The sequence below is a fragment of the Hemiscyllium ocellatum genome, chromosome 24 (assembly GCF_020745735.1).
Source record: "Hemiscyllium ocellatum isolate sHemOce1 chromosome 24, sHemOce1.pat.X.cur, whole genome shotgun sequence".
Classification (NCBI taxonomy): domain Eukaryota; kingdom Metazoa; phylum Chordata; class Chondrichthyes; order Orectolobiformes; family Hemiscylliidae; genus Hemiscyllium; species Hemiscyllium ocellatum.
This window is the reverse complement of record NC_083424.1, coordinates 58,878,353-58,904,792: the sequence shown is the minus strand read 5'-3', so window position 1 is coordinate 58,904,792 and position 26,440 is coordinate 58,878,353. Positions and strand designations below refer to the sequence as shown.

Below are 26,440 nucleotides of genomic sequence, written 5' to 3'. Positions count from 1 at the left end.
GGTCAAAGAGTCATAGAAACGTACAGCGTGGAAACAGACCCTTTGGTCCAACTCATCCACGCTGACCAGATATCCTAAATTAATCTTGCCCCATTTGCCTGCACTTGACCCATCCCTCTAAACCCTGCATATGGGATATACCCTTCCAGTTGCCTTTTAAATGTTGCAATTGTACCAGCCTCCACCATTTCCTCTGGCAGCTCATTCCATACACGTACCATCCTCTGCCTGAAAAAGTTTCCCCTTTTTAAATCTTTCCCCACTCACCCTGAACTTATGCCCTCTAGTTCTGGATTCCCCCATCCCAGGGAAAAGACCTTGGGTATGTTCCCCATCCAGCCCCTCATGATTTTATAAACCTCTATAAGGTCACCCCACAGCCTCCAACACTGCAGGGAAAATAGCCCCAGCTTATTGAGCCTCTCCCTATAGCTCAAACCCTCCAACCCTGGGAACATCCTTGTAAATCTTTTTCAAACTTTTTCACAACATCCTTCTTATAGTAGGGAGACCAGAATTGCATACAATATTCCAAAAATGTCCTAACCAATGTCCTATACAGCCGCTACATGACCTCCTAACTCCTATACTCAATGTTCTGACCAATAAAGGAAAGCAAACCAAACACCTTTTTCACTATCCTATTTACCTCTTTCAAGGAATTATGAACCTGCTTTCCAAGGTGTTTATGTTCAGCAACACTCTCCAGGAGCTTACCATTAGGTGTTTCAAGCCATGCTCTGATTTGTCTTTCTAAAATGCAGTATCTCACATTTATCTAAATTAAAATCCGCTGCCACTACCCGGCCTATTGGCCCATCTGATCAAGATCCCGTTGAACCCCGAGGTAACCTTCTTCGCTGTCCAATGTTGGTGTCTTCTACAAACTTACTAACTAAACCTCCTATATTCACATCCAAATCATTAAATGCCAAAAAGAAGTGGGTCTGAACATGTTTAGATGATTAGCTGGGTCCTCTACTTTTTGTTATTTACATAAATGATTTGGATGCGAGCATAACAGGTACAGTTAGTAAGTTTGCAGATGTCTCCATAATTGGAGGTGTAGTGGACAGCGAAGAGGGTTAACTTCAGATTACAACAGGATCTGGACTAGATAGGCCAATGGGCTGAGAAGTGTCAGATGGAGTTTCATTCAGATAAATGTGAGGTGCTGCATTTTGGGAAAGCAAATCTTAGCAGGACTTATACACTAAATGGTAAGGTCCTAGGGAGTGTTGCTGAACAAAGAGACCTTGGAGTGCAGGTTCATAGCTCCTTGAAAGTGGAGTCGCAGGTAGATAGGATAGTGAAGGAGGTGTTTGGTATGCTTTCCTTTATTGGTCAGAGTATTGAGTACAGGAGTTGGGAGGTCATGTTGTGGCTGTACAGGACATCGGTTAGGCCACTGTTGGAATACTGCGTGCAATTCTGGTCCCCTTCTTATCGGAAAGATGTTGCGAAACTTGAAAGGATTCAGAAAGGATTTACAAGGATGTTGCCAGGGTTGGAGGATCTGAGGTACAGGGAGAGGCTGAACAGGCTGGGGCTGTTTTCCCTGGAGCGTCGGAGGCTGAGGAATGACCTTATAGAGGTTTACAAAATTATGAGGGGCATGGATAGGGTAAATAGGCAAAGTCTTTTCCCTGGGGTCGGGGAGTCCAGAAATAGAGGGCATAGGTTTAGGGTGAGAGGGGAAAGATATAAAAGAGACCTAAGGGGCAACGCTTTCACGCAGAGGGTGGTATGTGTATGGAATGACTTGCCAGAGGATGTGGTGGAGGCTGGTACAATTGCAACATTTAAGAGGCATTTGGATGGGTCTATGAATAGGAAGGGTTTGGAGGGATATGGGCCGGGTGCTGGCAGGTGGGACTGCCTTGGTATTCTTTATCTATGATAGTGCAACTAACAGCAGCAAGCAGGGGAGAGAAACAGCTTGTGCTTAGAGCAGCAGCTTCACAGATATTGACAGTTCTATTATGCGAGTGACTTTTCTCCCATTGGCCATCCCATGACAATATTTTTCTGGGTACTTTTGTGGATTTGGGGTGAATTTGAGCACGGGGAACTTAGGAGGAACACAAGCAGAAACAGGAGATGGAGACGTTGCAGTCTGGGACCCAGTTTAGACCAACTGGGAAGCTTTGCTATCTCATTGCTTTATGATATCTCTCACTTATTCAAGAAGCTAATAGAAACTAAAACCAAAGCTGGGACAATCGACAAAAGTCAGCAAATGGTTAATACATCACAGTCAGATCAGCCTAGAATAGCATCTGGAGTCCAGCTCCACTCCAGTGTATTCCAGCGAATCATTCTTATAATTCCTGCATTGAATCTGGTGCCGAACCCATCCTTACCTTTTGTAGATGTAGCCCAAAGTGATGCTAACACCCAACACTATTATAATCGCCATCATTCCAATCGCCAAAGCCTGACCTAGAGATAGAAGCATACTGATGTTACATTGCAGAAGAGAGATAGCAAAGAACACAAATATCAAATCAAAGCCATTGTAACTTTCAGTCCTTTCCAGGCAGTGTTTGATCTAATCCCAGATGTTTGTCCCTGGATTAGCGTTAGGTGTTTATTTGGCGTAAAGGTTGACCGTCTGCAGAAACGTGCAGAATCAGGATCGTAATAAAGGAATAGGTGGCATCATAACGTAATACCACAATCATGTAGCCCTTTAATTTAGCTACTAGTTTCTGTTCTGCTGAAAGAAGCCAAAGGTTAAATATGGTTTGATTTTCATAGAGTCAGAGATCTATAACACAGAAAAAGGCCCTGCGGCCCATCATATCCTGTCAAAAACAACCACCTAACGATTCTAATCCTGTTTTCAAGCTACATAACTAAATACTATTGAAATACTAGAACACAGAACATTCCAGCGCAATACAGGCCCTTTGGCCCTCGATGTTGCGTCGATCTGTGGAACCAATCTGAAGCCTATCTAACCTACACTATTCCAATATCATCCATCTGTTTATCCAATGACCATTTAAATGCCCTTAAAGTCGGCAAGTCTACTACTGTTGTAGTGTGTTCCATGTCTTTACAACTCTGAGTAAAGAAACTACCTCTGATATCTGTCCTATATCTATCACCTCAAAATTTAAAGCTATGTTCCCTCGTGCTAGCCATCACCATCCGAGGAAAATGGCTCTCCCTGTCCACCCTATCTAATCCTCTGATCATCTTGTATGCCTCTATTAAGTAACCTCTTAACCTTCTTCTCTCCAATGAAAACAGCCTCAAGTCCCACAGCCTTTCCTCACAAGACCTTCTCCCCATACCAGGTAACATCCTGGTGAATCTCCTCTGCACCCTTTCCAATGCTTCCAAGTCCTTCATATAATGCCAGAACTGTACACAATACTCCAAATGCAGCCACACCAGAGTTTTGTACAGCTGCAACATGACCTTGTGGCTCCGAAACTCAATCCCTCTACCAATAAAAGCTAACACATAGTATGCCTTCTTAACAATCCTATCAACCTGGGTGGCAACTTTCAGGGATCTACGCACATGGACACCGAGATCTCTCTGCTCATCCACACTACCAAGAATTTTACCATTAGCCCAGTAATCTGTATTCCTGTTAATCTTTCCAAAGTGAATCACCTCACACTTTTCCACATTAAACTCCATTTGCCACCTCTCAGCTCAGATCTGCATCTTATCTATGCCCCTCTGTAACCTGCAAAATCCTTCCGCACTGTCCACAATTCCACTGACTGTTCCCAATGGATTATCAGCGTTTGTGCCTCTACAGGCAATAGGTCCCAGATTCCTACTACCCTCTCAGTGGAAAAAAAAGTTTTGCTTCACATCTCCTCTAAAACTTTGGCCTCTTGGTGCCGTCTGGTTACCAATCTCTCCAAATGGAAACGTTACTTCCCATCTACCTTTTCTGTGCCCCTCATAATTTTATATATGTCAGTCGTATTCAAGGAAAACTACCCCAGCCTGCCCAATTTCTTTTCATAACTGAAACTCTCCAGCATGCTGGTAAATCTCCTCTGCATCTTCTCCAGAGCTATGACATCCCTCCTAAAACCGTACACAATAGTCTAGTTATGGCCGAACCACTGTTTAATACAGTGCCAGCATGCCGCCTTGCTCTAAAACCCTATGCCTCAATTTATAAAGGTAACAAATGGATAATGCTTCAAATGAAACATAAAGGTGAATATTACACATTGATTAATAAGGAACCAAAGTTACAGTAACTAAGGTGGTTATGGGGACATTGGAGAAGATGAAAATCAAGGAACTAGTATGGTTGGCAGTAATTAGTATGGATAAGTCACCCAAGCCAAACGGGATTAAATCTGGTTGCTCGGATTCGAAATTGCAAACTCTTGTGGTCACAATTTTCTAATCCTTATTTAGAAGTGCAGGACTAAGGACTGCAGAATTGCAAATGTTGTACATATACAAAAATAAATGGAGAAAGAATCAGTTTGTCAATAGCAGCCCAGTCAGTTTTAAATCAATGATGAGGAAGGACCAAAAACCTGACAGAAAACAGCCACTTGCCCAAGTATGGACTATTAACTATATGGATTGAAGAGCCAATTATATTTGACTAACTAAAGTTTCTGATGACAAAGCAGAGTGGGCAGATGCAGGCAATGCTAACACAGAGAAATCTGATAAAGTAGAACATGACTAGACTTGAAACCCACAGAATAAAAGGGGCTGCAGGAGCTCTTGTGCAGTGGCAGTGTCCCTGCCTCTGATTTAGGACAACCAGGATCAAAACACCTACTCCAGTGGTTTCGTAATAACATTGAGCAGAAAATATTCACACCATACGAAGAGGTCTTCTGGCACTGTGGCAGTGTCCCTACCTCTGAGCCAGCAGTTGGGGTTTAAGTCCCGAGTGCATCATAACATCTCTGAGAAGGTTGTTTAGAAACTATAAAAGGGGCTGAGAGCTGCAAACCATTTTTTTACCTTCTAAAGAAAGAAATTCCCTTCAATATCCCTTTACTTCTTCCGCCGGTTAATTTAAACATATGTCATAATTATTGATGTAGAGTCGTAGAGATGTACAGCATGGAAACGACCCTTCGGTCCATGCTAACCAGATATCCTAAATTAATCTAGTTCTGTTTGCCAGCACTTGGCCCATATCCCTCTAAACCCTTCCTATTTATTCATTTACATATTCAGATGCCTTTTAAATGTCATAATTGCAGCAGCCTCCACCACTTTCTCTGGCAGCTTATTCCACACACGCACCACCCTCTGTGTAAAAAAGTTGCCCTTTAAGTACCTTGTAAATCTTTCTTCTCTTACTTTAAACCTCTGCCCTCTAGTGCTTGACCCCTGGGAAAATAGACCCCTTGTCTATTTATCCTATCCACATCCCTCATGATTTTATAAACCTCTATAAGGTCACCCCTCCACATCTGACACTCCAGAGAAAACAGCCCCAGCTTATTCAACCTCTTCCCTTTAGCTTAAATCCTCCAACCCTGCTTAAAGCTTAAATCTTTTCCAAACTCTTTCTGGTTTCACAACATGCTTCCAATAGGAGGGAGACTAGAATTGCACATAATATTCCAAAAGTGGCCTAAACACTGTCCTGTACAGCTGCAACACAACCTTCCAGCTCCTACACTCAATGCTCTGATCAATAAAGGAAAGCCTTCTTCACTGTTATATCTACCCATGATTCTACTTTCAAGGAACTATGAACCTGCACTCCAAGCTCTCTTTGTTCAGCAACACTTCCCAAGACCTTACCATTAAGTGTATAAATCCTGCTCTGATTTGCTTTTTCAAAATGCAGAATCTCATATTTATCTAAATTAAACTCCATCTGCCGCTCCTCAGTCCGATTACATGATCCCATTGTAATCTGAGGTAAATTTCTTTGCTGTCCACTACATCTCCAATTTTGGTGTCATCTGCAAACTTATTAACTATATCTATGTTCACACCCAAATCATTTATATAAATGACAAAACGTAGAGGACCCAGCACTGATCCTTATGGCACTCCACTAGTCACAGGTCTCCAGTGTGAAAAACAACCCTCCACAACCACCTATGTCTTCTACCTTTGAGCCAGTTCTGTATCCAAATGGCTAGTTCTCCCTGTATTCTGTGTGATCTAACCTTGCTAACAGCACTTTTTTTTAATCCAAAATTACAAATATTTCAATTCACAAAAAACCATTACCCTAAGCACCTTCCACAGACACGTAAAGATTACAGATGTGTTTGTCACATATGTTTTAACCACACAGTTACTACAATCTTTTACTGTATCTTAGATCTTATTTTAAGACCCTAACATGAAATCCAATAGGACACCATTATCTAACTTGCAGCTCCAACAATTTACTCCGTATTACTTCGCTGGTATTTCTAACTTCCTCGAATTCCTCCTGCACTTTCAATTCCTGATCTACAGCTATTTCTGGAATGCTACTTGTATCCGACACAAAATATCTCCACAGAAGACTTGTGCTCCAACACCTAGCCAAGCTTTTCCAGAACAGCCTGAACACTGGCATCTGCTTGATGATATGGTAATTGTCCAGGTAGGCCTTGTACTCCATGGTGGGCTGGAGGGCCTGTTTTTATGCTGTATGACTGTGAATCTATGAACAGGAGAAATTCAACCCAGCCAATTATCTTCCCGTCAGTCTGCTTTCAACTTCTCTGACTCTATGCACTCTGGCCACAGTTTGAGACGGAGCACACATTGCTCTCTGACGCTGGACCCAAATGTTGTGCAGATTGCACCCCGGTCATTGATTATCTCCCTGTTCAGAGTTCAGAAATTATACCCAAAACTCCAAGATCCTTCTTCTGTTTAGCAGTCTGCCTCACAGGTGGCCTCTGGATGACTGGTTGCTTCACATTACGGCCACTTTTGGAGGAAACCGAGATAACTTGATCATCAATCTGACTGGCACTTGATCCAACATTCACTGTTTCCACCTCTGCTGTTGTGGCATTAACATCTCCATGCAGAGAAGTACCTAATGAATAAAGAGAGAGAGGAAATCCAATCATCAAACAACAGGGAGCCAACTGTCATCTATACAATGGGAAAATACCTTAAAGTTACAAATATCAACGCTGCATGTGAGGAAAATGACCATGAAAGGATTGCTGACTGAACCCGATTAATCCCGCCACATTCTGGGCCTGCTAATTTAATCTGGAGCATTGAGCCATTGTGGCTAGTCTTCATGTTTCCATTTAAACCTCGAGTGCTGACAGGATTATTGGGTTAGGGTTGTATCACAGACTCTTTTGTCCCCATACCACGGCCAAGCAAGGGTCATTAAATGGAAACTAGGAAGAGAACTAATTAGCATTTCTGCCTCACAGTACCAGGTTCAATTCCATCCTCGGATGACTGTCTTGTGGAGTTTGCACATTCTCTCCATGTCTGCATGGGCTTCCTCCGGATGCTAGATTTCCTCCCTTAGTCTAAAGATGTGAAAATTAGGTGGACTGGCAATGCTAAATTGCCTATAGTGTCCAGGGACGTGCAGGCTAGGTGTATTAGCTAAGGGAATTGCAGAGTTACAGGGATAGAGTAGTGGGGGTGGGTCTGGGTGGGATGTTCTTTAGAGGGTCAGTGTGGATGTGATGGGCCAAATGGCCTTTTTCCACAATGTAAGGATATGACCCTTTCTGTATATAATACATAAGGAAATATTATATGCTCCTTATGTAATAAGGAAACAGGAGTGTCTCAGGTCTGTTCCACCATTCAATTCAATCATGGTTGATCTGTATTCACAAGTCTATCCACCCATCTTCGTTCCACAGTCCTCATGTCCAGGCCTAACAAAAACCAATCATCACGGCTTTGCACATGTTAGGACAATTTGCAAGGTTACCATTTCAGAGGGAGAATCACTACTTATAAGTTTAAATGAGACAGAGAATCAGTTTTAAAGTTTTCAATTGGCCTCTAACTTCAACAGGTTTTTAGTTGAGTTTGAAATGCTCACTGTATGCTCTGTGTAAAGAAGCATATCTCACGTTATCAAGGGAATTCAACCACAGTCTAAGCAATCTATCTTTATAACCCTTGTATCATTCTGGTGAATCTGATGACATTTACTTTAAGCACAATATATCCTTCCTGAGGACCAGGGTTGCAGTTGATGTTGGAAAATAAAGTGGAAACGAGATCAGAACATTTTACAAATGAAGCATCATCCCATTCAGCACTTTACATTGCAATCCTCTTGAAATAAAAGCCATCATCCCCTATTCATGATTTCTCACAGCTGTCCACTAACTTTTCTGATTTCTGAACATGGGCCTCTAAATCTTTATGTTGTATCTTCTCACCATTTAAAAATATCCATTGAAGTCATTCTAGGTCAATTGTGAATGATCTTGCACTTCATTCATAATGAACATCAACTGCCATTCTCTTCCTCTCTCCCCCACACCTAACCTCACACCAAACCTGGCAAATCCTCAACAAATTTGGACACAGGACTCTCATTTCACTTGAAGGAATAAAAGAGGTCAAAAAGAATGTATGAAAATAGACTAATAGCTACCAAAGAAAATCTAAAGTTTGTTGTGGCTAGTAAACAATAGATAAGTAGTAAGGAGAGTGATGTAGCAAATTAGGGACCAGTGGAAATGGCTGAGACTATGAATCCTCACTTAAAGTTGTGGTTACATTCCTGAACATGATAACTTTTAAGTGCAACCACTTGAGTGGATCAAAGGTTTGAACAGAAATCAATATTAAAACTGGAGTTAGGTTTTTTCAGGTATTTCTTGTTCGGAAAAAACATAATAAGTAGAAACGTTGATATACAGTACACTGTACATCTAGAAATAACTTGCAAAACAAAATCACTAAATATAAAAAGTGTTCAGTTAATTACTTTGGGGACTTTTCTCAGCAGAGAACAATTTTAAACCATTAAATTGAAATAGTTTACCTTCCTAAAAGCTAACACTCACAAATAAAATATATAATATATTGAAGACATTGAAGAATTACAGTATACCTGTAATTGCAATTACTATTGGCATTTTCTAATCAACTGGTTCAGAAATGTTCTTGCAAACTTTTGCAGCAGGTGGGACTTAAACTGGGACCTCCTAGCACAGAGGTTAAGGACACACCACTGCCACAACAGGCCAAGTGCAATTATTATAAATATATGTCAATGTTTTACTCACAAGGGTGGCACGGTGGCACAGTGGTTAGCACTGCTGCCTCACAGCGCCTGTAGACCCAGGTTCAATTCTCGACTCAGGTGACTGACTGTGTGGAGTTTGCACGTTCTCCCTGTGTCTGCGTGGGTTTCCTCCGGGTGCTCCGGTTTCCTCCCACAGTCACAAAGATGTGCGGGTCAGGTGAATTGTCCAAGCTAAATTGCCCATAGTGTTAGGTAAGGGGTAAATGTAGGGGTATGGGTGGGTTGCGCTTCGGCGGGTCGGTGTGGACTTGTTGGGCCGAAGGGCCTGTTTCCACACTGTAAATCTAATCTAATCTAATCTAATCACCTTAATTAACAATACTCCATCTAGTGGCAGAGGTTGGTCAGAACAGGCAGAATTCCCTGCAGCAACCAATTTCTAAAGCTAGGTAGATCCCAGAACTCCCAACACAAGTCCAGAATAGAAGACAATGAGAGACGTTGACACCAGAGACTTCAAGGATAATATCAGAAGGAACAGGAGCTCGGGGGCTGGATACAGATAGCAGGGGCCAGGGAATTTAAACACTGAAATTGGGTGATAAATACATGGATAAATCACAATGATTTATCTTCACAGAGACGTTTACAAAATTATGAGGGGCATGGATAGGGTAAATAGGCAAAGTCTTTTCCCTGGGGTCAGGGAGTCCAGAAATAGAGGGCATGGGTTTAGGGTGAGCGGGGAAAGATATAAAAGAGACTTAAGGGGCATCTGTTTCACACAGAGGGTGGTACGTGTATGGAATGAACTGCCAGAGGAAGTGGGGGAGACTGGTACAATTGCAACATTTAAAAGGCATCTGGATGAGCATATGAATAGGAAGGGTTTGGAGGGATATGGGCTGGATGCTGGCAGGTGGGACTAGATTGGATTGGGGTATCTAGTCGGCATGGATGGTTTGGACTGAAGGGTCTGTTTCCATCCTGTACATCTCTATGACTCTATGCTGCCAGACTGACAGTAAATGCTGGCCAACCAATGACCCCTATGTTCTGCAAATGAGTAACTGAAAATAAATAGGGTTGGAAAGAATGGGAATAAACCTCAGGATTCGGAAAGTATTTGAAGCCAGCAAAGTGCAACTAAAATGATGATTAAGAGGAAAATGAAGAACGAGAGTAAGGTAGCCAGGATTATAAAAATGGATTGAAGAAAGTGGTTATTGTAAATTTGGTCTCTTAATAACAGAGACAGTAAAAACACCACTGGGAATCATCAAGGATATGGAAGTAGTATTAGTACAAAATGCAAATTGCATAATTGAAAAAGAGAAGCTTGAAGGGACAAAAAATCATTAGTAATTAATACTAGTCGGAACATAATACCAACAGATAAAATAACATTGGAGGAACTTAGAGAATCTGTCAGCTTTTAGTCCCTTATACCCAGCGGCCGGCATGCTTAACGTATGAGAAGTGTTTGAGGACACTGGATCTATACTCGATGGAGTTTAGAAGGATGAGGGGAGATCTAATTGAAAGATACAGAATATTGAATGGCCTGGACAAGTGGACATTGGGAAGATGTTTCCGTTGGTAGGAGAGACCAGGACCCGACAGTACAGCCTTAGAGTAAAGGGAAGACCTTTTACAACAGAGATGAGGAGAAACTTCTTTAGCCAGAGAGTGGTGAATCTATGGAATTCATTGTCACAGAAGGCCGTGGAGGTCAGGTCATTGAGTATATTTAAGATAGAAATAGGTTCTTGATTGTTAAAGGGATCAAAGATGACTGGGAGAAAGCGGGAGAATGGGTTTGAGAAACTTATCAGCTATGATTAAATGGTAGAACAAACTCAATGGACCGAATGGCTTAATTTGTGGTCCTCTGTCTTATGGTTGTAAAAGAGATACCTGCAGAGAGGTTGAATCCCACCCTTATCAATATCTTGGAGGTTAACATTAACCAGAACTGGACCAGCCATGTAACTATTGTCACTATAAGAGGAGGCCAGAGGATGTGAATTTTGCAGTAAGCAACGCACTTCCTGTCTCTCAACATCTACTGGGCCATGCCTATCTGTACACATTTTTACAAAAGATTGAAAGATTATGATCATTCAACTGGCAGTTGGTGACTTACAACTTTACACTTAGCCATCCTTTCTATTACTATCTCTTTGTCAAAAATCACACAACACCAGGTTATAGTCCAACAGGTTTAATTGGAAGCACACTAGGTTTCAGAGCGTCGCTCCTTCATCAGGTGGTAGTGGAGGGCTCAATCCTAACACACAAAATTTATAGCAAAAATTTACAGTGTGATGTAACTGAAATTAGACATTGAAAAATTGATAGTTAAGTCTTTCATCTGTTTGAATACCATGATTGTTTCACTTCTTTCATGTTCAACATATTGTCTAGCTAACCTGAGAATGCAACTTTTAAAAAAAAAGGTTTTGTGATTTACACATGAAAGAAGTGAAACAATCATGGTATTCAAGCAGATGCAAAACTTAACTATCAATTTTTCAATGTCTAATTTCAGTTATATCACATTGTAAATTTTTGCTATAAATTCTGTGTGTTGGATTGAGCCCTCCACTACCACCTGATGAAGGAGCGACGCTCTGAAAACTAGTGTGCTTCCAATTAAACCTGTTGGACTATAACCTGGTGTTGTGTGATTTTTAACTTTGTACACCCCAGTCCAACACCAGCATCTCCAAATCATATCTCTTTGTCCTTAGGGCAGCCAGCAATTCAAGTATTTCTTTTATTGTCATCTCCTTTTATCGTAAAGACAGACAGTAAATCACCACTCAATGTGTTTTTCTCTTTAAAGTTGTTAGTAAAATAGTGACAATATATCCAGTTAATGTTGAGAGCTTCAGTTCAACATTGTTTGACACAGACTTCTGTAGCTTGCCTCCTCTAAGGCAAGTGATCCTTCCTCAGAACTGAAAACATTAACTCTGATTTCTCTTCACAGATGCTGCCAGACCTGCTGAGCTTTTCCAGTAACTTCTGGTTTTGTTTCTGATTTACACATCCTCAGTTCTATAGGTTTTGACGGTCAGTCCCTAGTTTAATCAATCCCTACAGTGTGGAAACAGGCCATTTGGCCTATCAAGTTCACACTAACCCTCTGAAGAACACCCCATCAAACCCACACCCCTACCCTCTACATGTGACACTTCATATTTGCAGTGGTTGATGTGCTGTCTTCTTGAAACACTACAGTCTGTGTGCATATAGACCCATATCCTTAAATAAAAACTGAAAGAAGAGTGGATGCTGTAAATCCGTAACAAAAACATAAATTGCCTGAAAAGCTCAGCAGGTCTCACAGCATCTGTGGAGAAAAACCAGAGTTAAAATTTCAGGTCCTGTGATCCTTCCTCAGAACTCACGGTAAATAGGAAAATCATAGAATCAGAGAATCCCAACAGTGAGGAAACAGGCCATTCAACCCAACTAGTCCACACCAATCTTCCGAAGAGCATCCTCCCCTGGCCCATCCCCCACCCTACATTTCCCAAGGCTAACCCACCTAGCCTGCACATCGCTGAACATTATTTGCAATTTAGCATACCCAATCCACCAAACCTTTATATCATTGGAAACCAAAGCACCTGACGGAAAGCTACACAGACACTGGGAGAATGTGCAAATTCCACACAGGCAGTCACCCAATGGTGGAATCGTACCCAGCTCCCTGGCACTATGAGGCAGCTGTACTAACCACTGAGCCACCATGTCAGTTTATATGCAAAAGAACAGCTGGGGACACTGGGTACCAAGTATGTTACAGATGAAGATAGAGCCCAAAGAGAAAAGAACAGTTGAACAGATAAAGAAGTGGATATCATCCGGCTGGGAGGGTGAATAGCTATTAATGGGAATTGCTGGAAAAGCTCAGTAGGTCTGGCAGCAGGTGCACTTCTTTTGGTTTTTAGCTTTTAATGGGAACTGTTAGTGGCTAACAATGAGTTGTGTGTAATAGCAGATGATGTGATAACAAGGCCTGGTGTATGGAGGTTCGGTAAGTACATGGGAGAGCACAAGCCTTAGTTATTGAACTCGATGTAGAGTCCAGAAGGTGCAGGGTTCCCAAGCAGAAAATGAAGTGCTTGCACTGAGACAGCAAGCCTGGCACAGAGATGTTGGTCAGAGAACAGGATGGTGTGTTGAACTGGCAGGCAACTGAAAGTTCAGGATCATTTTTGCAGACAGAATACAAGTGTTCTGCGATGCGGTCTCCCAGCCTATGCTTTGGTTCCATGATGTAAAGGACATTGTAGGCAGCAAGTGCAGTAGACTAGACAGTGAAGTGCAGGTCCTGGAAGGTGCATTTGGACTCTTAGATACTGAGGAGCAAGGGAGTAAATGGACAGGTGTTAGACCTTCAGTGTTGTTGGGAGTGAAGGAAGAATGAACCAGGATGGCCCAGGAGCTGTCCCTGCGAAAGGCTGACAAGGATTGGGAGGGGAATGTATGTCTGGGTAATGGCCCTCTGGATATGGACGCTGGTGGGGTGGTAGGTAAGGACAAGGGTCCCTATCGCAGTTGCTGGAGGGAGTGAGGGCCTAAGTGCGGAGTGTGGGTCGGACCCGGCTGAGGGCCCTGTCAACAAAGGTGCTGGGGAATTCACAGCTGAGGAAGAAGGTGGACATTTCGGAGGCTCTCTTGTCAAAGTTGGGATCATTGGAACAAATACAACAGAGATGGAGGACCTGGGAGAGTGGAATAAAGACTTTGCAGGAAGCAGAGGGCTAGGATGTATAGTCCAGGTTACTGTGCGAGTTGGTGGATTTATTGTGGATATTGTGGCCAGATATCCCCAGAGATGGAAACAGTGGAAGGGAAGGGAGGAATCAGAGATGGAAGAGGTGAAGCTGAGAGTGGAGTGAAAGTTGGAAGCCGAATGAATAAACTTTTCCAATTCTGCACAGGAGAGGGAGGGAGCTACATCATGGATATAACGGAGAAAGAGATGTGGGTGGGGGTCTGCATAGGACTGGAGAAAGGAAGTTCCGTGTACCCCACAAGGAGAGAGAGGCTTAACTGGGGCTAATGCGGGTACCCATGGCCAGCCCTCTGACCTGAAGAAAATTGTTCACGGTGAGGACATTGCTGGTGTTAGGTCCAGGAAGAAGCAGAGATCCCTGAGATCATCCTGGTGGGGGATGTACGCATAAAGGGACTGAACATCCATGGCAAAGAGGTGGCAGCGGGAGCCAGCTAACTGCAAGTTCTAAAACTGCTATATAGCGGAGAGGAATTGTGGAATGTAAGTGTGCAGGAACTGGACCAGGCCAATACTTGTCCCCAGAGCCTCACGGCACCTTCTGCTGTAATCACAAAAGTGTAAGACTTGTCCATTTACTTTCTCAATCCTCAGTATCCAAGGGCCCAAACACACCTTTCAGATGAAGCAGCGCTTTATCTTCACTTCACACACACACAATCTCCCCGACTACTGCATTCACTGCTCACAATGTGGTCTCCTCTACAATGCAGAAATAAAGCATAGCCGAGGTGACCATTTCGCTGAACACTTGCATTCAGTCTGCAAAACAGGCCCTGAGCTTCCAGTTGCCTACTACTTCAACACCCCACCCTGTTCCCTGGCCAACAATCTCTGTCAAAGCCTTGCTGCAGTACTCAGCAAAGTTCAGCACAAGCTGGAAGAACAGCTTGTTTTCCACTTGGGTCTTCTAGACTCAACATCAAGTTCAATGACTTTAGGGTTTGAGTTCTCCCATACCCCTCACGATTTTATAAACCTCTTTAAAGTCACTCCTCAGCCTCCAACACTCCAGAGAACACAGCCCCAGCCTATTCAGTCTCTCCCTTTGGCTCAAGACCTAACCCTGGCAACATCCTTGTAAATCTTTTCTGAACCCTTTCAAGTTTCACAACATCCTTCCGATAGGAAGATCAAAATTGCATGCAAATTCCAAAAGTGGCCTAACCAAAGTCCTGTACAACCACAACATGACCTCCCAACTTCTATACACAATGCTCTGATCAATAAAGGAAAGCATATCAAATGGCTTCTTCACTATTGTACCTACCTGCGACTCCACTATCAAGGAGTTATGAACCTGCACTCCAAGGTCTCTTTGTTAACAACATTCCCCAGCACCTTACCATTGAGTGTGTAAGTCCTGCTAAGATTTGCTTTTCCAAAATGCAGCACTTCACATTTATCTAAATGAAACTCCAAGTGTCACTCCTCAGCCCATTAGCCCATCGATCAAGATCCCATTGTAATCAGAGATAACCTTCGTCGCTGTCCATTACACCCCCAATTTTGGTGTCATCTGCAAACTTACTAACTATACCTCTTATGTTCACATCCAAAATAGACAAGATCTTTTCCCCGGGGTGGGGGAGTCCCGAATTAGAGGGCATAGGGAAAGACAGAAAAGGAGCCTAAGAGGTAAATTTTTCACGCAGAGGGTTGTGCGTGTATGGAATGAGCTGCCAGAGGAAGTGGTAGAGGCTGGTACAATTACAGCATTTAAAAAGGATCTGGATGGGTATGTGAATAGGAAGGGTTTGGAGGGATACGGGCTAAGTGCTGGCAAATAAGACTAGATTAGGCTGGGATATCTGGTTGGCAAGGACGAGTCGGACCGAAGGGTCTGTTTCCATGCTGTACATCTCGATGATTCTATGACTCTAAGTGATAATGAACCATTATAAAATAGTTAGCCTGCCACAACTGGATCCAGCTCAGAGCACTGGATTTTAGGAAGGATGTAAAGGCCTTGCAGAGGGTGGAGATAACATTTAATAGGATAGTTCAAAATGGGAGGGCTTTAACTACGTAGATAGATTTGAGAAGCTAAAGTTGCTTTCAGAAAGTCAAAAAAAGATCAAGGAGAAATTTGATAAGGTATTCAAAGCAATGAGAGCTCCAGGCCAATGGTTTGTAAACTTGTTTTGGTTGAAGGACCCTTTAAAAGAGTTAATACCTATTAAAATAAAAACAAACTGCTGGAGAAACACCAGCATCTGTGGAGACAGAAACAGAGTTAACGGCTCGAGTCTGCTAGAAGCCTTTGTTAGACCCCATTGACATTTGCTTAAAATGGCAAAACCATCAAATACTCAAAATTAAAAAATGCTGTATATAACATTTACTTTATATAAAAGTACAAATACATGATACATATATGCAGATAAGGCAAGAACGTGAAGTTGGGAATTGAATGACAGAGCAAGTACGATGGGCTGAATGATCTCATTCCCTTCCGTACCTCGGTGAACCGGACTTCTCTACTTTTGCAGCAGAGTTTGTGTTCCTTTGCCACGATGTTTGACAACATCACACAAACCCCTTTATCTCATCTTTTTTGCGTTAGAGAAAGGGACACTTTTGATGAACTTGCATCTACAACAGGCTACTTGCCTGTGGTTTGTGCTCCTGTGTAGCACTTAGAAAATTAAAATACAAATATTTTTTGCCTGAATAAGGTTAACTCACCAAATTGCTCTATTCTAACCATCACCATCAACCTTACCACTGCTAGTCTACCTGCTAATCTTTGTGCTTACCTCCATGTGAAACAGCCAGCCCACTCTTTGATGTACACATGGCAGCTGCACCTCACTCCCACCCTCACAGCTTGGGCCCAACTCTCAATTTACTTTTGACCACAGCGGCCTGGACAGCTACCCAGATACAAAGCCAGCCCTTTTTAGACAGATCAAGAGGGGACTGATTTAGGCTAAACGGTAAAAGACTCAAAGGCAGCATGAAGATAAACAGCATAGGCAATGATTTGTAATGGAGAAAGTGAGGACTGCAGATGCTGGAGATCAGAGCTGAAAATGTGTTGCTGGAAAAGCACAGCAGGTCAGGCAGCATCCAAGGAGCAGAAGAATCGACATTTCGGGCATGAGCCTGAAGAAGGGGTCATGCCCGAAATGTCGATTCTCCTGCTCCTTGAATGCTGCCTGACCTGCTGCGCTTTTCCAGCAACACACTCCCAGCAATGATTTGTAATGATCTGTAATACATTGCCTGAAAATGTGTTGACAGCCAATTCAGCCATGGCTTTCAAAAACAGATTATGCATTTGAAAGGCTACAGGGAAAGAAAGCGATAATTTGATCTTGCAGGTTTTACCAACTGAGATCATATCCATTAACCCTCCTAACTAACTCCATGTCCATCTCAATTGGTTCTAATTTCATGCACACTCAGTTTTGTTACGCCTTCCCGTGGAACATTTGTGATGCTATCCCAAAGTGGGCAGAATTTGTGACATTAAAACTTGACTTACTGTTACAGCTTCCAATGCTACAAGATTGTCGCAGTGGTCTTTCTTCATTTGGAGCCTTCACATAGCACCAGGGCCCATCTACACCATCTGGATTTCGACAGAACTGATGGTCTCCTACCCCTGTTGTTTATCACAACATGTTAGCAATATCAGATCAAACAGCCATATTTATTCTTATTAACAGAGAAATGATTGATGTTATTCTCAATACCTGTGTCGCTGTCTGGATACAGAGTCAAGTTATAATCACGCTCACTGTGCATCCAGTTCACACATTTGATTCCTTGTGATGTCATTTGCTGCTCTCCTCTGTAATTCACCCCATTGGAAAGAATACAGTCTGGAACAAATTCATAAAATCTGATTAACTCAGTCATCATTAGTCACAGTGTCAGATTTTGAACCTCCAGAAATGTTCCCTATCAACCAGTGCTACCCCAACCCCAAACCAAACAGACTCACTGATATCCCTGAGTCCCCTTCCACCGCACATGCTAACTCCCTCCTTCAGATCCTGAAGTCATTCTATACATGCATTAAGCAAGAGGATAACTAGGACATGCGTAGGACCACTCAAGAATAAAGAAGGGAACTTGTAGTTGGAGGCAGAGGATGTGGGTGAGATCCTAAATGAATACTTTGTGTCAGTATTCACCCAGGAGGAGGATATGGAGGATTGAGATTTGTGTGGAGTATCACAAAGTTGGTCCTTTTTTCTAAAAGCTGTTCCTTTTCTCAAGGATACTGTGTACTTGGTTTTTCTCAGAGGGGTCATAAACAGGCCAGGTTCCAAAACGGCTGGGTTTGGTAGAGAGATGAAAGGACTTTTTGATTATATGTAAGCAGATTAGTGTTTAGGCCAAAGCTTTTATGTTTTCAGAAGTAACCTGTATAAGTCAAGGGGTATCTCTAATTGAGCAGTTCAGTCCGGAACTGGGAGGAGTTCAGCTGTGGAGCTATGTGGATACAGGCTCTCTCTCCTTCTACACTTCTAACTTTGACCTGTAAGCCTTTGCTTCATTTTTACTAAGTTTAAGGGGATTGTTTATTGGGACGTAGTGTATATTTGGATCAGCATAATTAAGTCTAGTTTGGACAGACTGAGTTCTGTAAGGATTCTTTATTCTGTTCTTTGCGTTTCATTGTGTAATTTTACTTTGTTTTAAAACCTGGTTGCCAACCGAGCTAACTTACTCTGGGTAATTTCATTGTACACTTAGAGTCATAGAGATGTACTGCACGGAAACAGACCCTTCAGTCCAACTTGTCCATGCCGAACAGATATCTCAATCCAATCTAGTCCCACCTGCCAGCACCCGGCCCATATCTCTCCAAACCCATCCTATTCTCATACCTATCCAGATGCCTTTTAAATGTTGTAGTTGTACCAGCCTCCACCACATCCTCTGGCAGCTCAATCCATACATGCACCACCCTCTGCGTGAAAAAATTACCCCATAGGTCTCTTTTATATCTTTTCCTTCTCATCCTAACTCTATGCCCTCTACTCCCCCCATTCCAGGGGAAAAACCTTGTCTATTTATCCTATTCATGCCTCTCATGGTTTTATAAACCTATAAGGTCACCCCTCAGCCTCCAATGCTCCAGGGAAAACAGCCCCAGCCTATTCAACCTCTCCATATAGCTCAAATCCTCCAACCCTGGCAACATCCTTGTAAATCTTTTCTGAACCCTTTCAAATTTCACAAATTGGGCTGTCTGCTTAAGAATGTTTAGAGTTGTCTGGCCTAGTCCACAACAAGCCATTTTGAGATCCAGAAAGAAGTGACGTAGGGTCTCTTGAAGAGCATTGCGGTGATAGGTTCCCTGGGCCTGATGGTATCTCCACCAGGTTATTGAGACAGGCAAGACAGGAGATTGCTGGGGTCTCGACCCAGATCTTTGTATCCTCGTTAGCCACCAGAGAGGTCCCACAGAATTGGCGAATAGATAAAGTTGTTCCTCTATTTAAGAGGGGAAATAGGGATAATCTAGGAAACTACAGGCCAGTGACTCTCCCATCAGTGATTAGATTAGATTTCCTACAGTGTGGAATCAAACCCTTCAGCCCAACCAGTCCACACTGACTCTCCGAAGAGTAACCCACCCAGACCCATTTCCCTCTGACTAATGCACCTAACACTGTGGGCAATTTAGAATGGCCAATTCACCTGACCTGCACATCTTTGGACTATGGGAGGAAACTGGAGCATCCGGAGGAAACCCATGCAGACATGAGGAGAATGTGCAGGGTTTGGGAAGTTATTGGAGAGAATTCTTAGGGATAGGATTTACAGGATTTGAAAAAAGCATGGCCTAATTAGGGACAGTCAGTATGGATTTGTGCAGGGCAGATCATGTCTTATTAACTTGATGAATTTTTCGAGGAGGTGACAATCGTGATCGATGAGGGTAGAGCAGTAGATATTGTGCAAATGGATTTTAGTGAGGCTTTTGACAAGGTCCCTCATGGTAGGCTCATCCAGAAGATTAAGATGCATAGGATGCACGGTGACATGGCCACCTGGATTCAGAATTGTCCATAGAACGTAGAGGGTAGTGCTGGAAGGGTGTTTTTCCAGCTGGAAGTCTGTGACTTTGTGGTGTTCCGCAGGGATCCATACTGGAACTTCTGCTGTTTGTGATATATATAGATGACTTGAATGAAAATGTAGATCGGGTAGTAAGTAAGTTTGCAAATGATACAAAGATCAGAGTTGTGGATAGTGTAGAATGCTGTCAAAGGATACAGTGAGATATGGGCAAAGCAATGGTAGATAGAGTTTATTCCAGCTGAATTGAGGTGCTGCACTTTAGAAGATCAAATGTTAAGGGAAGAAGTTTACAGTTAATAGCAGGATCCCGAACAGCTCCGACTTACAGGGGGATCTTGGGGTTCAAGTCCATAGCTCCCTGAATGTACATAAGGTGGTAACAAAGACATATGGCATGCTTGCCTTCATTGGTCAAGAAACTGAGTACAAGAGTGAGGATGTTATGTTGCAGCTTTATAAGCCTTTGTTATGTCACACCTGGAGTATTGTGTTCAATTCTGGTCGCCATATTACAGAAAGGAATGTGGAGGCTTTGGAGAGGGTGCAGAAGAGGTTTACTAGGACACTGCCTGGAGTAGAAAGTGTGAGCTATAAGGAGAGTCACAGAGTCCTACAGCACGGAGACAGGTCCTTTGGCCCAAACTGGTCCATGCCGACCAAACTGTTCAATAACACAAACCCCATTTCCCTGCACTTGGTCTATATCCTTTTAAATCTTTCCTATCCATGTATTTGTCCAAATTCCTTTTAAATGTTATTAATGTACATGCATCAACCACTTCCGCTGATAGCTCATTCCATATGCGTACCACCCTCAGCGTAAAAAAGATGCCCCTCAGGTTCCCTTTTATTCTTTCCCCTTAAACTGATGCCCTACAGTCCTTGATTGACGCCTTCTAGTTCTTAATTCCTCAACCCTTGGAAAAAGACTGAGTGCATGCACCCTATCCATGCTTCTCATGATCTTATATACTTCTATAAGACCCCCCCCCCACCCCCCATGTCCTATGCACGAAAGAAATAAGTCCTAGCTTGTCCAACCTCTCCTGTATCTTAAGCCGATGAGAGGTTAAAAAAACTTGAGTTATTTTCTCTGGAGCTGTGGAGGCTGAAGGGAGACTTGTTAGGAAGCTATAAAATTATGAGATGCAATCGGATTGACAGTCAGAATCTTTTTCCCAGAATTCAAATGGCTAATACTAGGGGCATGCATTTAAGGTGAGAGAAGGAAAATTCAAAGGAGATGTGAGGGGCAATTGTTTTTGTACACAGACAATAGGAGAATGTGTAGCCAGGTGTAGTGGTGGAAGCAGATACAATAGGGGCGTTTAAGGGACTTTCAGTTAAGCACATGAATATGCAAAGAATGCAGCAATATAGATCAAGTGCAGGCAGAAAGGATTAGTTTAATTTGGCATCATGTCCGGCACAACATTGGGCCGAAGAACCCATTCCAGTGCTGTATAGTTCTATGGCTTTGTCTGTGGGAAATCATGTCTCATGAACTTGATTCAGTTTTTTGAAGAAGTAACAAAGAGAACGGATGAAGGTAAAGTGGTGGCTGTGATCTATATGTACTTTAGTAAGGCATTCGACAAGGTTCCTCATGGCAGACTGGTTAGCAAGGTTAGATCTCATGGAACCTTACAATTGTTTAAAAAAGTACTTGGATAAGCACTTGAAATGCCATAACATTTGTGGGTCAGATGCAGAAAGGTGAACAACTGACTATTTAGAATAGTTTTTGTTGGCACAGACTCAATGGGCCAAAGAGCCCTTTCTTTACTGTGTGTTTCTCTTCTAGGATTCTACAATTCTAAAGAATAACGGGATATTCTAAAGAATAATCCTATATCTCTGGGCCAAAAGATACTAACTTGACAGCAAATGCTTTTCAAGTCTTATCTTGAAAGAAATATGACATCAGCTGCAGTAGAATATTGGCCAGGAAGATTTACATGAGCATAACTAAAAATAACATATCTCATGTTCTCTGGGTAACCCAAGGTTTGGAACTTGTGAACATACTTATCCCCATCTAGTGTATCTTTTTTTTTAAATGTTCTAGTTGCTCTTTAAAACACTGACTTTAGGTTGTTTCATCATAATGCTTAATTCCAGTACATCAAAATCAACATTGGATCTAGTCCAAGCCAACAGTTAAACCAGTTCACCCTGACCAACCAAGCTTCACAATTACTTTCTGATAAAATTTTAGTGCAAACTGACCAAGATGGGAATATTACTTCCTAAAAAAGGTTTGCGGATGTAAAGCTATTCCAAACCACCTCTGTAAAACAACTAAACAATATATTTAAAAGATCAGATTCTCAATTTTAAATTCCGTTGTAATTTAATTTATATATCTGGAATTACCACCCTACTGGAAATCATCAACAGACATCATGAAGATACCTGAACCTTTACCTTCAGGATATCAACAAAACATTACAGGATCTGGTTTCAGCTGAACATAAGGCCCAATTTTCACAAAATAGAAATTCCTCACACTGGAACTCACTAGCATTTGTTATCACTCAGTCTCTATTCAAAACCCCTTGTAACTCATTTCACTTTAGCCTTATAGATTCCATCTGCAAAGAGTAAGAGGAACATTGAGACCGACAGCAGGATAACTCGGGGGTTCAGGATCAACTGACCACCCTCAAACACATAGGATACAGAGATTGGTGACATGTCTTTTTGCTGCACAACTAAATCATTAAAATCAGAGCATGTATAACCATGAGAGTTAACAAAGATATCAGCACTGAGCAGGCCTACAGGCATTAATTAAAATGAATAGTTTGAACAAGTACTAACAAGATTATTAAAGAGGGAAGAGAGGGTTTCTTCAGGATCATAGGTGGCCAAACTTTTCACTTGGAATTTCTGCACCATGTAGCATCTCAAAGACATTTCGCACATCTTGAGGAACAAAAAAAGGTAATTGTGTCCAGCTGCACGACACAAACTCAGAATTCCAGGGAGGCTGAGTTCCTGGATCCAAAGTTCCCAAAGATTCTTCCACCCCTCCAGGCAGCGAAAATTCAGGACAGCAAATGAATAGCTATCAGGAAGAGCAGAAATGCTCAATTGAGATTGCTGGAATTATACAGCCAAACATATCACTTATTCTTCCACTCAACTGAGGCCAGAGGTGGCTGTACAGACCCATGTATAGATCTATACACTGTGTTACACTTGGGGCAAAAGGTAGTCACAGGAAGGGGTTTGGGGGCGCTGGGGCAGAAATGTGCTCCTATATCCCAATATGCGCATGGCTTCTGTTTTTTTTTCCCTGATGGCAAGTCTCAAGATGGTCAACGCCATCCTGGATGCACTTCCTCCACTTTGGACTGTCTTGGGTCAGTGATTGCCAAGTGTATGGGAATGCTGCACTTCCCCAGTGAGGCCTTGAGGGTGTCACTAAAACACTTCCTCCTCCCACCTGAGCCTTGCCTGCCATTTCAAAGCTGAGAGTAGAGCACCTGCTTTTTTTTTAAGGGGGGGGGGGGCCTTGTATCAGTCATGTGATATGCAGTAGCCGATCAAGGGTGCCCTATGCCTCGATGCTGAGGAGTGGTTCTGGTCTTTCTTCCCAGATTTGCAGGATATTGCGTAGGTAGCATGGTGGTACAGCTCCAGGGTCTTGAGATGTCTGCTGTAGACAGTCCATGTCTTAGAAGAAAAAACAACAGTACAGACCAGGCCCAGGCCCTTTAGCCCACAATGTTGTGCCGAACCTGATGTCAAATTTTACTAATCCTGTTTGCTTCCCCTTGATCCACATCCCTCCAATTCTTGTACCTTCATGTGCTTATTTAAAAGTCCCTTAAACACCCCTATCGCATCTACCTCCACCACCACCACCACTGACAGCACGTTCTAGACACCTACAACTCCAAATTCACAATCTTGAACTTTCTCCCTCTCACCTTAAACGTATTAGAAATTTTGACTCTGGGAAAAGATTCTGACTCAACCCCTGTATGCATCGCATAATCTTATAGATTTCTTTCAAGTCTCCACTCAGCCTCTGCAGTTCCCGAGAAAACCACCCAAGTTTTTCCAGTCTCTCCTTGTAGCTCGTACCCTCTAATCCAGGCAGCAGCCAGGTAGACCTCTTCTGCACCCTCTCCAAAGCCTCCATATCCTTCCTGTAATGTGGCAACCAGAACTGAACGCAATACTCAAAGTGTGACCTAACCAAAGTCTCTTAAAGGTGCAACATGACATCCTGACTCTTGTACTTAATTCCCCAACCCATAAAAGTGAGCATGCCATATGTTTTGTTACCACCTGATCTACTTGCATGGACACTTTATGGAGAAAGTGAGGCCTGCAGATGCTGGAGATCAGAGTCGAAGAGTGTGGTGCTGGAAAAGCATAGCCGGTCAGGCAGCATACAAGGAGCGGTAGAGTTGACACTTTGAGCATTAGTTCTTCATCAGGAATTGGGGTGTGTGTGTGCGTGGCCCAAGAGGGATGAGAGAGAAATGGGAGGAGGTGGAGCTGAGGAGAAGGTAGATGGAAATGCAATAGGTAGATGAAGGTGGGATGAAGGTGATAGGTCAGAGAGGAGGGTGGAGTGAATAGGTGCTCTAACTCCCCCTCCCACTCTGCTGAGGACGTGCAAGTCCTGGACCTGATCCACAGCCAAACTCTAGCCACCCGATGCCTGGAGGAAGAATGCCTCATCTTCCACCTTGGGACTGTCCATCCACATGATTTCACCAGTTCCATTTCCACACCCCACCCCCACCTTATCTCAGATCCAACCTACCAACTCAGCACCGCCCTCTTGAACTATCCTACCTGTCCATCTTTCTTCCCACTTATCCACTCCACACTCCTCTCCGACCTATCACCTTCATCTACCTATCACATTCTCAGCTATCCAAACACCACGTCCTCCTCCACCCCTGCCCCATTCCTGATGAAGACCTTGTGCTTGAAATGTCAACTCTCCTGCTCCTCGGATGCTGCCTGACTGGCTGTTCTCTTCCAGCACCACAATCTTCAACTGTGACCACACTATGGAGTAATGGGCTTGAGATCCAAGATTTCTCTGTAAATCAATGATGTTCAGGATCCTACCATTAATTGTATATATTTTCCTTTAGATTTCATTACTGAAAGTGTAGCACCTGACATGTACATGGGTTAGCCTCCATCTGCCATTTCTCCACCATATTTGCATCTAATCAGTATCCAGCTAGATCTTTTAACAACCTTTCTACACTATCCACAATTCCACTGAGGTTTGTATTGTCTGCAAACGTACTCACCCACCCATCCCATTTTCATCCATGTAGTAGAGTAAGAGTCAGTCATACAGTATGAAACAGGTCTTTTAGCCCAACCCATCCATGCCGAACAGATTTCCTAGCTAAACTAGTCGCATTTGCCAATGTTCGGACCATATGTGTCTAAACTTTTCCTATCCATGGCCCCAAGCACAGGCTCCTGAGGAACTCCACGATAAACCTTTCTCCAGACTGAAAACATTCATTAACCAGTTTTCTGCCAATCAATTTTGCACTCTTTAAATTGCATCTGTCCTTTTCATTCCACGAGTTATAGCTTAGTTCAGTCTGTCGAGGCATGTTTTGATAAAATATTCTTGTTAACATTATTACACTCATTAAAACTCCATCTGGATAAACAATGTGTCCTGAACAAACCCATATTGGGCTTTCTCAATTAAGCTAAATTCACCCAAGTGACTAATGATTTGTCCAAATTAGTGTTTCTAGAAGCTTCCCCACCATTGACCAATCTGTATAAAAGCAAATTACTGCAGATCTGAAACCAAAAGAGAAAATGCTGGAAAATCTCAGCAGGTCTGGCAGCATCTGCAAGGAGAGAAAAGAGCTGACACTTCGAGTCTAACTGACCACTTTGACCAACCGGTAGTTGCTGAGCTCAACTTTGTACCTTTTAATCAGCAGTGGACCAATACTTACAATTCTCCAAGTCCTCCAGCTTCACCCAGAGTCTCAAGCAGACTGGACAACTATAGCCAATGCCTCCACAATTTCTAGTCACTTCCCTCAACATCCTTGGATACATGTGATTTGGTCCTCACCCATTTTAAGTACAGATAGCATATCCAATATTGTACCAATTTTAAACTCTTATTTCTGGACTGTCTCCTCACACTATGGCGGCATTTCCTACCTTGCTAAAGGCAGACACAAAATATTCAGTACATCAGCCATGCACATTTTTGCTGCCTATATTGGTCCTACATCTGCTTTTAGCGCCTACCAGTCAGTCATTTATACCACAAACAGAAAAGATCCCAGTACAGATCGCTGCAGAATACTATTAGGTCATGGACTTCCAGCCGGAAAAACAATTCAAGTGTTACGTAAATCTTGCTGCAGCTACAGCAGGAGCTCCGGCTTACTGGCGGGTGG

At 42.8% G+C, this 26,440-nt stretch overlaps 2 protein-coding genes across 2 annotated transcripts in view; one reads left to right on the top strand and one right to left on the bottom strand.

Annotated features, from left to right (window-relative positions):
- The window catches only part of rnf185 (ring finger protein 185), a 155,219-nt gene that overhangs the window by 43,084 nt on the left and 85,695 nt on the right, over positions 1-26,440 (top strand). The gene's annotated exons all lie outside the window — the stretch shown is intronic.
- Positions 1-26,440, bottom strand: part of pik3ip1 (phosphoinositide-3-kinase interacting protein 1) — a 56,111-nt gene that overhangs the window by 6,222 nt on the left and 23,449 nt on the right. Inside the window, exons 2-5 of the mRNA XM_060843855.1 lie at positions 17,672-17,800; positions 17,461-17,580; positions 6,815-7,009; positions 2,364-2,442 (exon numbers count right to left, since the gene is read on the bottom strand). Of these exons, the coding sequence (XP_060699838.1) occupies positions 2,364-2,442; positions 6,815-7,009; positions 17,461-17,580; positions 17,672-17,800 (523 nt within the window). The remainder of the gene's footprint in view (positions 1-2,363; positions 2,443-6,814; positions 7,010-17,460; positions 17,581-17,671; positions 17,801-26,440) is intronic.